Here is a 14,217-nt window from a genome sequence, read left to right as displayed (position 1 = left end):
CTAACCTCAAGATACACTGTTGTAAGAGAGCACTGAAAATTAGGTGTGAGAACTACAGTTCATACAGATAGAGAAATCACCAGTCCTGAAATATGGCTTCTGACTGTAGTAATGAATGCTTAGGGCCATCAATCACTCTGTGTGGGGGAAATGTGTGTGTGTGTTATTTATTGGGGAGGAAGCAAAGACAACAGAAGAGAATGTCAAAAACTAATATTTCAGAAATATAATCTTTAGACATTTGCATTTGCTTGTTCTGACCAATCAGTAACCAAAATAGAACATGTATAAATAACCCGACGAAGGATCATCCCTTTGATGTTGCCAAGTTGGAAGGACATGATGGACATTAACAAGCTACTATTAGAACAGAGTTGCCTTCTGGGGTATAATTGGCATAAGTGCATGCTGGGAGTTGGGGGAAAGCCATGGAAAGTTTCTTCTGTGACTATAAGTAGTCAGAGGGAAATTTCCCAAATTAAATGTCTTTTGTGCCTAGATGATTTACGACTATATCTCTCCCAACTGTGCAGTGGATACATGAGCTTGCATATGTAACCCGAATCAATGTCTATGCTTATGTCAACCCTCTTCTTGTGTTACCCCTTCTTCTTTACCTATCAAATAACTACCCATCACTCAAGGACATATTCTCTAGAAATCCCATTCTTTCAAATCCTATTCTCCATTAGGTATTTCCTACCCACTCAGGTCAGGTCATAGTAGTTCTTCATTCCTTCAACTTCAATAATCTGATCTATCCCATTCTAGTATTTCATTGTTTTCTAATCATTTAATTGGAAATAGTAAGGCATAGTGGCTAAAAAGTCTGCAAACTGTATAAGCTTGGATAATATATGTGATCTTTAAAACTTCTATTAACTTAAGATATAAATACTCCCACCTCATAGGATTGTCCTGAAAGGTAAATGAGAAGAGTGCATGCCTGGCCTATGGCAAGTGTTCAATAATTAGTGGTAGTGTTGGGAGGAGGTGTGATAGTAGTGCTAATAGTTCACATTCATTACCACCATCATTAGTCTCTTCAATTAGATTATACAACCTTTGAGGGCAGGGGCCATGTGTCCTGTCTACTTTCTACTGGTATTCCCCTGACCTTCACATACTCAGCTAATTTTATGTCTACTGATGATTGTTCAGCTCTTTTCATTAGTACTACCTCAAAAATATATAATTGCATCAGAAGTATAATTTTCATATTTTACCACCAACTACAGAAAACCTATGATGCTTTTTCTTGGTTTGCATACAGGAGTATTTTGGGTTGAAGTTGCTGCAGTGATCATATGCTAGTAGACTGAGAAGAATAGGAAACTTCTTAATTCTTTCAAACTCCTGTGGTGTGTTCCCTTGGATTAAAAAATAATAATAAAAGAAGAGAAGGGAGAGACGGAGGGAGAGTGGGAAGGAAACACTACAATGCCATCTGGTAGAATTCTTTCAAATTCCCTGACTTCCTGCCAGTTCAAGCTATATTGTTTTAACCCTTGTAAGAAAGTTGGCATTGAGCCCTTATCCTCCGCTTGTCTGTCAGACCATTTCTTAAGAATTTGTCAGAGTTTACATTGATAAGTATACTAAATACTAGAACCTGAACACAATAAATTATTTGGCCTGTCATTTCTTTTCAGCTGATAATAGTAGAACTCTGAATGTAGATTCTACTGCAATGACGCTACCTATGTCTGATCCAACTGCATGGGCCACAGCAATGAATAATCTTGGAATGGCACCACTGGGAATTGCTGGACAACCAATTTTACCTGGTATGTTATTTTTAATCACCTCACAAGTTCTTCTTTTTATTGACCATGTGGTAATAAATATAACAGTATGACACAACTTATTTTGAAGTTGACATTTACCAGATTCTGCCTAGAGTGTGCATTTTTGTAATATGAGCTTTATAGACTGCATGACCAGTAGTTACTAGTACACTCCTGATTGCCCTTTGGGCAAACTGGGGGCATATCTGATGTAGGATAGGGTACTGGACTAAATGTTTAAATGTTAAATACAGCTCATCAAAATAAAAAGTAACAGGATTCTGGCAAGTAATTACAAAGCATGTCTACTTTTGTAGATTTCTTAGATGAGTCAAAACATGGACATGGAAAGAGAACTGACTTAGCCCCAAAATCTTAGATTCCTAAAGGGGAGGCAGGGTAGAGACATCAACCCAAAGTATATTTTTAACATTGAATGACTTTGTTTATAACTACATATGTAAACAAAGTAACCAATAAGAGAATGAGCTTGGTGGACTCACTCTATCTCCACTGAATATGAAATCTGAAGAAAAATTGCCCAACATTTGAAGGGTTTAGTTTAGGTACAAAAAAGCTTCCTGGCCATCAGAGTTAATTAGACATCACAATGTTATTGGGAAGATATTAGGGAATTGCTGTCTCAGGGAGCCTGGGGTCATTTTTTTAAATGGCCTAAATATTAATCTCCTCACAACCATTTAGTTGTGATCCTACTCAAAAGCACAACATCAGGCCAATCTAGAGTCCTGATATTCAAAGTATTTTCTGCATAATCTGGGAATTATTTAGAATCCCAGAATGTCAGGACACAGCCCAGACCTACTAGGTCAGAAGATGCATTTTCTGTTGGTGATTCACAGGCATGTTCATGTTGAGAAATACTGAGTGAGGCAACTTTGTTGTGCCATTTGTCTATATAGTTAGTTACTACTACTCCCTCTCAAATAATTTCTCAATTTCAGTCCAGATTTTAAATCCTTATAGGTTATAATAGAGATGAGGTAGACTAGGCAACAACAATATAAATAATAAATTAAGAGATGCTATTACATTGAATGCCAGGCAACAAGCATAAAAGCATAAAATCTGAAGGAAAAAAGGTGTAAATATGAGCAATAGGTGGAGAAAAAAGGAGACTAACTTCTGTATGTGTCAGAGGCAAAAGTAAAGCCTGTCATGCCGATCTTTAATTCCTACCATGGGCTATGAAGTTGGCTAGACTGCATCCTTTTCCATTAGACCAGCCATGACTGAAATGAACAACCAGGGATTCTTTGAGGGCTAGAATGATTGGACCATGGATCTCCTTAGATTTTAAGTGACTAGTAGGGCCAATCTGAGATTAGTGAATATTATTATAAGAGCCAGTATTATATAGTGGTCAAGATCTCAAACTCTGGATTCAGTCTGCCTGGCTTCCAAGCCTACTTCTTTCAGTATTTGATCTTGGAAAGTTTTATGCATATATAAATATATGCGTGTATATATCTGTATATACACACAGAAATAGAAATAAATATATAAAATATATATCTTCACATATATATATCTACATTTGTCTATGTGTGTGTCTTCTTTTTAAGTTTTTTTCTAGTTGTACATGGACAGAATACATTTATTTTATTTATTTATTTTTATGCAGTGCTAAGGACGGAATCCAGTACCTCACATGTGCTAGGCAACCACTCTGGCACTGAGCTACAGCACCACCCATATATATATATAACATAGGCCTTGAAATAGGACTACTTATATTTGAATCCTTCCCTGTTGCTTGCTAGTTGCATGACCTTGAGCAAATTATTTGACTTCTCTGTAACTCAGTTTACTCATCTGTAAAATGGGAACAATTATAGTATCTACCTCATAGGGTTACTGTAAAGATTAAATAGTACTTAGCACAATGGTTGGCATAAAATCATCACTCACTAAACATCCACTGTCATCCTTATTATTACTATTAGTAGTACTATATACTCTTTCAGGTAAAGAAAGTATTAATATTCTTCCTTCAAACAGCTACTAAGCTCCCACTTAAATTGGAAGTAGTCGAGTGCTATATAACTACTGTCAGCTCCAGTACGGTTCCCCACATTCATCTCCAATCAAAACTTTGAAACCTCAAGAGTGGTTTTAATTTGTATTCCTGACCCTCTTTTCCTACATCGTATTTTCTTCAGGACTTTAAAGAAAGAACTTCACAGGGTCTCCTTCAGCCTTGTAATTAAGTAATCATGACTACCACTCTGCTCCAAGAATAGTTGCTTGACTTTTTTGAAAACTGATCTTGGAAATGCTAATAAGTATGTTGGGCAATAACATTGAGCTATGACATATTCTGTAAAGCTACATGTAAAATCTCTTGAGTTATGTGTTTAAAATAACTTAAAACTAATTGTTCTCCTCACTATATGATTTTAGTAGACAGTTTACCATTAAGTTTAAAAACATGGGTTCTGAATTCAGACTGCCTAGGTTCAAGTTACTGTCTGCCATTAAGTAACTGTATGGCTTTCATCAAATCAGTTAATCTTCCTGTACCTCAGTTTCTTCATGTATAAAATGGAGATAATAAAAACACCTCTCTCACAAAGTTATAAGGATTCATGAGTTAATACATATAATGTGTTAGAATGATGCCTAGCTTAATTCGCTCAGCTATTATTGTTGTAATCTCTCAATTAACTCAGATATTATTGTTGTTTTGAGTTCACATATATGACACACAAAAAGTTGTTGATTTGTACTCGTAATAGCAATGAATGAATTTGGGAGTGATATTTCTCCCTGATGAAACACTGGACAGTGGCAGATAAAGGCAACATGTGAATCTGACAGTGCTGATGCCTGCTTCTTATGAACCTGGTGGAAACTTCCTCAGAAATGGAAGGTTGGCACCACATTTCAATGCTGCCTGCACTTCCATTTGTTAAGGTCTAGGGGAGAGGGTGCCTGCCATTTTTATAATGTTTTAACCTCCCTCATCCTCTTCTCAACCCCTGAGATTCCTTAAAACGGTAAAGGCAGAAAATGACCCTCATGGAGGTGTTTCCTGAAGTCACCTATTGATGGCTTAGTAATTCAGCTACTTTTCTGCCACAAGAAAAGTTTCCTACTGAGCCAGCAGACTGTTTTTTTTCCTGTCTCATCTGTCCTGTCTGTGACAATAGAAAAGACTTTGGCATTGATGAAAAACAAATGATACTATAAGCTTTCTTGACTTCTCCCAGAGAATTCAAATCTATACTGTCATGAATGCTGAGTCTCTTGGACACACACTTGTCATTTAGGCAATGTCTGGCATACTTTTTTTTTATTTTTCTTATTTTTTTACATTTACATAGGGTAATGATGTTTATTTTATTTTTCCCCTCCCCCCACCCCTCCCACCCCTCTTTTCCCTCTACACAGTCCTTCTTTCCTTCATTGTTGCCGCTGTCCTTAGCCTAACTCTAAACCTAACCCTAAACCTAATGCTAGCCCCTCCCACCCCCCATTATATGTCCTCATCCGCTTATCAGCGAGATCATTCGACCTTTAGTTTTTTGAGATTGGCTTATCTCACTTAGCATGATATTCTCCAATTTCGACCATTTGCCTACAAATGCCATAATTTTATCATTCTTCATTGTGGAGTAATATTCCATTGTATAAATATGCCACAGTTTCTTTATCCATTCATCAACTGAAGGGCATCTAGGTTGGTTCCACAATCTGGCTATGATGAATTGAGCAGCAATGAACATTGATGTGGCTGTATCTCTGTAGTATGCTGATTTTAAGTCCTTTGGGTATAGGCCAAGGAGTGGGATAGCTGGGTCATGTCTGGCATACTTATTATACTCATTGAATGGTGAGCAGAGACGCTACCTCTGGAGTTTGGCATGGAGCTACCTTTCACCTAACATGATGTTTTGTATGGCTGCTATCCAATAAAGTTAATCTGCAATGATGACAAATCCAGTGATCCAGAAGGTGACTGACATAGTAGAAACCAGGTATTAAGCATGCACAAAAGATGAGGCCTAGTACTTTTTCCCAGGGACTGCGTTTTCGTCCGTTTTTGTTGTTGTTGTTTTTTGCTACTGTGACTAAAAGACCCAACTAGAACAACTGTAGAGGAGAAAAAGTTTATTTGAGAGCTTACAGTTTCAGAGGCCTCAGTCCATTGACAGCTGACTCCACTCCTCAGGGCTCCAGGTCAGGTTGAACAATATGGCAGAAGATTATGGCATAGGGAAGCAGCTCACATGATGATCAGGATGCAGAGAGAGAGAGAGATCTCCACTTGCCAGATACAAATATATACCCTAATGCTCCACTTCATCCAGCCACAACTCACCTGCCTTCAGTTACTACTCAATCACATCAGGTGATTAATTCACTGATTGGGTTAAAACTTTCACAACCCAATATTTTCTTCTCTAAACCTTCTTGCATTGTCTCACACATGGGCTTTTGGGGGACATCTCACATCCAAACTAGAACATTCCATCCCAGGTCCCCAAAAGTTCATGACCATTTCACAATGCAAAATACATTTAGTCCATCTCCAAGATGTTCCCATTGTCTGAACAGTCCAAGGATTGCTCAAAATTTCATGGCCAAAGTCTCCTCTGAGACTCAGAGCAAACTTGCATCATGAGTTCCTATAAAAATCAAAAGCTATTTACAAGTGTTTTATATATAATGGTACACAGTAAACATTCCCATTCACAGAAACAGGAGCAGAGAAAGAAGGAATGGGACCAAAGCAAGACTGAAATCCAGCTGGGTAATCAAGTCCTGTAGCTCCATTTCTGGCATCTTTGGCACATGGCATGGTAATATTCTGTCCAAAGGGTTTGAGTAGCTCCACCCCTGTGACCTTATTGGTTGCAGCCCAAGTGGCCTTTCTGTTGGTTTGTCTTTGCTCGATTCTTCCAGCATTCCTAGGATGATGTCCCATGTTACTGGCATTTCTTAATCTTGGGGGTCTCCACTACAGCTTCATCTTCCTCCTCACATCTCCACACTTTGCCCTCTCAGGGGCTGCTCACAGAGGCTACCTGCAGGGACTCACCTTGCTGCACTTTGCCTGGCCTCCCAGGCCTTCCTTTGAAATCTTGGTGGAAGCCTCCACGATCCCCTAACTCCAGTATCCTGCAATCTTGCAGAACCAGAACTACATGGTTGACAACAAGGTCTGCTGCCATCTTGAGCAGTTTCTTATTGTGTCTGGGCAAAGTCTTTAGCATTTCTTTAGTGGCAATAATGTCTTTAAAAACTGCAACTTACTTAGTCCCAGTTTTACTCCCACCTTTCAAGTCCAAGTTTTTCAAATCTTTCTGCTCTGCTTTCTGGTCCTGAATATCACAATAAACTTGGCTAAAAGCCACCAGCTATACCCATGCTGAATGCTGTGCTGTCTAGAAATTTCTTCCACCAAATTAAGAAGTCCATCACTTTTAAAATCAGCCTCCTGACCGAAAGTCTCAGGACATGGGCAAAATGTGGACAACTTCTCAGTCAGAACATAACACGAATGACCTTTATTCCAATTACGAATAGGGTCCTCCTTTTCCTCTAAACCCTCTTGAGCCCTGTCTTCATGTTCACAGTTCTATTGGCACTCTGTTCTTCTGAGCTCCCACCAGAATTGGCCATTAAGCTCTACTTACAACAATCTAAAGCATTTCCAGCTTGCATTGCTAAACATCTCAAAATTCCTCCAATAAATTCCAAAAACTTCCAAAAGCTTCTGAACTACATGGTCAGGTTTGTCACAGCAAGAACTCCACTTCCTGATTTCTGTTTTTGTCAGCATTTTTGCTGACTAAAAAATCAACCAGAACAATAGTAGAGGAGAAAAAGTTTATTTGAGGATTCATGGCTTTAGAGGTCTCAGTCTATTGACAGCTGGCTCCATTCCTTAGGGTATGAGGTGAGGCTGAACAACATGACGGAAGAGTGTGGTGCACTGAAGCAGTTCACATGGTGATCAGAAAGCAGAGAGAGCTCCGCTTGCCAGATACAAATATATACCCCAAAACCATGCCCCCAATGCCCCACCTCATCCAGCCACACCCCACCTGCCTTCAGTTACCACTCAATTAATCCCATCAGTGATTAACTCACTGATTGAATTAAGGCTCTCACAATGCAATCATTTCCACTCTGAACCTTCTTGTATTGTCTCACAAATGAGCTTTTGGAGGACACCTCACATCCAAACCACAACAGACTATTACACAAAAATAGATACTGGGACACTCATTAGCAGTCTGTGCACACAAATGTTGTGGAGCTGTTTTCATGTGGAAATATTTTATATTTTTAAAGCATTTCGAAGAGTACATGAAGCTCAAGGGTTGGAAGATCTTTAAGATAAGAATTTTATGGTCTTAACTACCTGATAGTCTTTAACTAAATGATAGGAACAGACATTAAAGAAAAACTCCCCATGGAAACTATTAGGAAAGGTCTGAGTGAAACTATCTATTCATTAATTCATACAAGAAATATTTCCTGAGGCCTGCTGTGTGCAAGGTACTGGGAGAAACCTGGGGAGAAAGCAGTAAACAAAATAGTCAAGGATTCCTATCCTTATACTGATCCATATTTTCTCTCTTAAAAAAAAAAAAACCTTTCCTCAGGTATGAGCTGCCTGTTGACTAACAACAGCTCAAAATCCTCCCATTGTTTTGTTCATTTGTTCTTGCATCCAAGCATCCATTCCTTCAAAAAATATATTGCCAGGCATAGTGGCATGTACCTATAATCCCAGTGGCTCAGGAGGCTGAGGAAGGATTGTAAGTTCAAAGCCAGCTTCAGCAATTTAGTGAGATCCTGTCTCAAAATAAAAAATAAAAAGACTGGGGATGTGGCTCAGGGGTTATGTGCCCCAGAGTTCAATTCCTGGTACCAAATATATATATATGAGCTAGATCTAGGGCAATCCAAAATGAGTATGGTTCAATCCTTGCCATCAAGCTCCGAGTTAAGGGACAACAAAATAAATACTAGTATGCTATAATGTATCAAGTTTCAGAGTAAAAACTTGCATAAAAGTATTTTAGCTAGGGTGGGGTAGGGCATGCTAAGTAAATAGTAGTGCTTAGGGAGAGGTTCACAGAAGAAATAACATTTGAACTAAGTGTCCAGGGATAAATAGGAGTGTGGTGGGGATAAGGAACTAAGAATAGTCTAGGCAGAGAAAACAGTGCATCAGTGATGGAAAGGTGTGGAAGAGTAGATAGTATGGAAACAATGATTACTTACTGAGTTAAACTCACCTCATTTCACAAAGACTTTGAGATGGCTTAAAACAAAGATTGTACTATAAGAAAAACTATAAATAAAATAAATCAACATCTAGGAAAATATAAATGAGAATAGGAGGTGAAGACCAGGTAGGGAAGTTAATTAAAAATCAGATGTGTAGGTCATAGTATCCCACCCAGTTTCTAAAGTGGAGCTGCACTTGTGACCAAGCAGCCAAAATAAAAATAGGGAAAACTGATAAGTTATAAAATTTACATTTTCCATGAAGAGAAAATGTGTGAGTCCTTATGGGAAGAGAAACTTTGTATGGCTCTTGATAATTGCATAGGCATATGATATTCTAGTTCTGAAAGAAATTTTTCACATGGAGTTTCATATATGGGCATTTACACTAAATGAAATAGTTGAGCAATCTCGAAAGTTCAAACATTGATAAGTAGCCCAGAACTAGTCAATATCACTTTTCTTAGTCTGGTGCAAAATGTCAAAACTAAAAATATGAAACTAAATTTGCATTTGAAAGGCCTGCCCTTTATTCTGAGATTATAAATTTCCTGTATTTGGGGTTTGAAAATGTTCTTTAATGAACTGCATGAATGGTACATTGGTTAGTTCCTCTGTTATTTTTTCCACATATCTTTTCTTAGCAAATTCAGAGGTTAGCAATCTTAAATGTATGTATACACATAATTTTATTTTATTCACCTCTAAAATCCAGAAATCTAGGAATCACATGTTTAATGGGAAATACCCTCAATTAGTGCCCCCTGCAAAAGGTGTTTGCAGTATACCTGGATGAGAGTTGGGGATATGATCCAAAAGCTGTCAAATGTTCTGATGAGGCAAGAACACAGTGTAAGTGAGCAGGAAGGAATAGGGGGAAGTAGAAGGATAAGATATTTGCAAAACCTTGAACTATAGGTATTTTACATAGCTATTTTGCCCGTGTGACTAAAAGACCTGATCAGAATAACTTTAGAGGAGGAAAAGTTTATTTGGCACTCACAGTTTCAGAAGTCTCAGTCCATAGACAATTGGCTCCATTGGTCTGGGCCCTCAGTGAGCAGAATGTCATGGTGGAATAGTGTGGTGAAGGAAAGCAATGTGGGACGTGGCCACCAGGAAGCAGAGCCAAAGTTTCTTCACTTACCAAGGACAAAATATAAACCTGAAAGCTCATGCCCTCAGCAACATACCTCTTCCATCTATAACCTACGTGCCTATAGTTACCAACCAGTTAATTCCTATCAGGGGATTAATGCACTAATCAGGCTAAGGCTTTTAAAACTCAATAATTTCACCTCTAAACTTTCTTATATTTTGTCACACATGAGCTTTTTGGGGGGACACCTCACATCTAAACATAACCATAAGAATGAAGTTTCATTGGTGAAAATTTGGAGATCACAGTTATCTCTTGGGAAGATACTTTGTAAACTGAAACTGTGCCACATAACCCACCCAAGCCCATTGTTTGCCATGGCCATTGTTTGCCATCATATGTAAGCCAGGCCCTGCCTCAACTTTCCAGATGGACTGAAACGAGTGTTCAGATGATCTCCTGGGGAAGCCAGAGAGATGTTGTTAGATTAAGAGAAATTGTGCAAAACTGTGGGTACATGTGCTTCCAAGAGGGCTAGTGATAAGTCCAGTATCATTTTACAGCTTGGCCAGACTGTCTGTAATCAGTTCTCACTTTAATTTAGATTTCTCAAAAGTCTCTAAAAGGATCTGTGTAGGCAATCAGGGCTGTAATGTGTTAAATTTTTCAATACCCAGGCATAATTCTTAATTTTCCAATGAATTTTATAAGAACTCTATAGAGATAACAATAATGTCGCAGAAATGTGTAGCTGAATTGGAGTCATAATTTTCTATAAAATAGCTTAATTGTGCATATATAATTAGATCATATTTGGAACACTTATTTTGAAGTAATCTATGGTTGAATTTCAGTGGTTTTTCTGAGTACAAATTACTTCCTTGGGCTCACATGTCTCTGGAACACCTAAAAATTCAATATTCCTTTATGGAGCCTGGGGGACTTGGATGGGAAGAATTTGCTAAGTGGAAGCAGAGACTTTCTGAGGGTTTCAAGGGTCTTCCAGCCATCTAGAACCAGGGTTTGGTTCTGAAAATAGTTGATGTTATATCCCAACTTTGCCTAACTCCAGTTCATATATTGCCACAAATCTAGCTTCTCATGTGACCCAAGTTTGAGACATTGGATTTTAAAAAGAGGTCCCTTACACTTACCTTACACTCTGGTAATATATGTATTAAACATTTAAATAGAAGATTCTGGATGAATAAATAAGCATCTCTAAAGTAGTTTCCTAAACAGGAATATTTATAGACCCACTACAGAGATGAGTAGGTAAATACTAAGCTTAATATGACCAAGAACATCTTTTGTTTTCCTCTGAGCCCATGGACTTTGTGAGGAACAATGTAGACTAATGTTTAGGAATATGTTACTAAGAGCCACATACTATGTGGCCTTATTATCTTAAGTCTGTGAGCTTCAATTTTCTCATCTGTAAAATAGGGAATAATAATTTTGACCCTCCCTTAGGATTGTTATGGAGATTAAGGTAGATGATTTATATAAAAGCTGGAAATGCATAAGTAGTCAATTAATGGTTAGCTAATATTATGGATATCATCCCTCTTTCCTACCATAAAAATGGAGTTTGCATTTTACAGGACAAAAACCAGTGTGAACTGGCCTGCCAGAAAATATCAAGGATTGAACCATAAAATGGGCATATGTAATCTCTTTGCCAGACATCAAAGATGAGAAGCCTCTAAGGTTTCTGGAGTGTTGTAGAAAACTATAGTCTTAATACATCTACCATAGTGTCTGTTACTTGACATTGTTCCAACTAGTCCTTACATACAGCAACAGTACAGTGACAGTTTTTCAAGACAGTAGTATTGGGGGCTCTACAGGATCCCAAAACACCCTTTTCAATAATCTCAGAAAAATCATTTTCAATCTAGTTTGAGTGCTTAGTGTCTTTCTATTTCTGTTCTTTAAAAATAAATATTAACCAATGACACCCCATCCTAGTCATACTGGATCTTCTCCTCATCCATTGCTGTATAAAAAGCTATCTTAAAACTGAACTTGTTTATTATATTTTAAGATTTTCTGGATGAGGAATTTGGGTAGAACTGAAATGGGCAATTATTCTATTCCATTTGGTATCTACTGAGATACTTCAATTGTGGCAAGCTGATATGGTTGTTCCAAGATTCCACTCATATGCAGGGCACCTTGGTAAGGACAGATGAAAGACTGGGTTCAGCTGAATCCCTCCCTTTCATACTTCAAGGCCCTCTCTACATGATTGGTCCATCGTGGTAATCAGATGAATTATATGGCAACTCAAAGCTTTCCTAGCACACTCCCAGAGATAATGGAAATCGCATCTCTCTTAGGGCTTGGACCCGAAAAAAAGATACAACATCCTTTCTGCCATATTCTATTAGTCAAAGCAGGTCTAGAGTCCTTCCAGATTCAAAGTGACCGGGGGAGGGAACTAGGAAGATGGTAGAACAGAGGAAGTCACTTTCATGGCTCTTCTGTGGCAGGAAACTGAGAAAGCAGGAAGCTTCACAGAAAGGTAGGTGAAAAAAAAGGGCCTTCACTGGGAATTAATACTGGACATTCATAGCATATCAGGGACTCAAGAGGTTGGATATAATAAAATAAGGAAGAAATCTCCAGCTTCACGGCCACTGTGCCAGCATCAGCCAGCGTGGTTCACCTACCACAGGGTGGGGAAGCAGAGGGAAAAGGAAATTAAAGAACCCACATTTTTGGAAGACCTGTGGCATGTCTGGGCATTGCCAGACTAATCTGAAAGGCATGTTGCACAATATTCTCAAGAAGGAAAGAAGCAACATCTCTTCTGCTGCCATGGACAGAAGAAGAAGCCATTTTGTACCCACGGCATGGGGGGGCTCCAGCTGAGGGAGCAAACCTGACAAACCCAAGCTTGGCCCAAAATACAGGCCCTTCAAACCTGCACCTCCTGACATAGAGAATGCCAAAGTGACCAGGAGAAAATCAGATGCTGAGAGGGGTTTACAAAGGGGATTACTGATCATGGACACCCACCCAGCTTCCTGCTCTTCCTTGAGTCTAGTCACTTGCAGGACTGGCTGGGAGAGACAAAGCTGACTGGGAATTCAAAAGCATGGGTATACGAGTGATTGAGTTTGGAGACTGAACCCAAGAGACTAGGAAATGCGGGATCCATAGATGATAGAGGGAACAAAAAATTGGCTCCTCCACCACACAATTGGAGCCAGGATAGATTGCTGGGGTGCAGTCCCCCAGCATGGACTGGCCACTGTTGTGCCCTGGAGGTGTGATGATTTAAAATCTTCAGACCAATCACCATTCAGTGAAGAACCTCCAAGAGCTCCATCAAAACCACCTAACACTGCTGAGAAGGGAAGTCAAGAATCTCTTGAACTCCAACAAAACAAATTTTTTTTTTGGTTTGAACTTGCTTTTTTTTTATTTTTTAATTTATTTGTATTGTAAACAAATGGGATACATCTTGTTTCTCTGTTTGTACATGAAGTAGAGGCATACCATTTGTGTAATCATAAATTTACATAGGGTAATAGTTTTTGATTCATTCTGTTAATTTTTTTCCTTCCCTCCCACCCCTCTTTTCCCTCTATACAGTCCCTCCTTCCTCCATTAGAATAATTTTTCTCTTTTCTCTGTTTAATTGTGAGCTGAATGGTTCATGGACACTTATAAAGATTTGTCTCTTCTCATTTCTAGCATTTCTTAAGGGTAGTTATTTTTTGTTGCTAGGATGTTTGATTAGTATATTTTAGTTTTGTTTTCTATTCTTTTTATGTATTTTTAATTTTTATTTTATACACATTTTTTTCTGTCACTTATCTGTTCACCTTGATTCTTTTTCTCTCTCTTCTTCTAACAGCCAAACTACACTGTTCTTTCTTTTACTTTTCCTTTAAGTTTTTACTTTTATTTTCTCTCCTCCTCATAATCATCACATCCCACCTCTCTTCTGTTCTCTCCCTGTTCATCATTCAAAATTTTAACCTCCTTTGCAAACTTACTGTTTTTACTGGGGGCAGTAACTGATCACATTATTTCTTTTTATTGTGACAA

At 38.4% G+C, this 14,217-nt stretch overlaps 1 protein-coding gene across 5 annotated transcripts in view; it reads left to right on the top strand.

Annotated features, from left to right (window-relative positions):
• Window positions 1-14,217, top strand: part of Enox2 (ecto-NOX disulfide-thiol exchanger 2) — a 333,888-nt gene that overhangs the window by 230,701 nt on the left and 88,970 nt on the right. For 4 of the 5 annotated variants that reach the window (XM_047536718.1, XM_047536717.1, XM_047536714.1 and 1 more), the window contains one exon: window positions 1,653-1,787. In XM_047536718.1, coding sequence (XP_047392674.1) covers window positions 1,691-1,787 — 97 coding nt within the window. In that variant the 5' untranslated portion in view covers window positions 1,653-1,690. Of the gene's footprint in view, window positions 1-1,652; window positions 1,788-14,217 lie in introns of those variants that run through there. The other variant, XM_047536719.1, reaches the window with a different exon arrangement.

This window comes from Sciurus carolinensis, chromosome X, assembly GCF_902686445.1.
Source record: "Sciurus carolinensis chromosome X, mSciCar1.2, whole genome shotgun sequence".
In the NCBI taxonomy this organism is placed as follows: Eukaryota; Metazoa; Chordata; class Mammalia; order Rodentia; family Sciuridae; genus Sciurus; species Sciurus carolinensis.
This window is presented reverse-complemented; position numbering and strand designations above follow the sequence as displayed.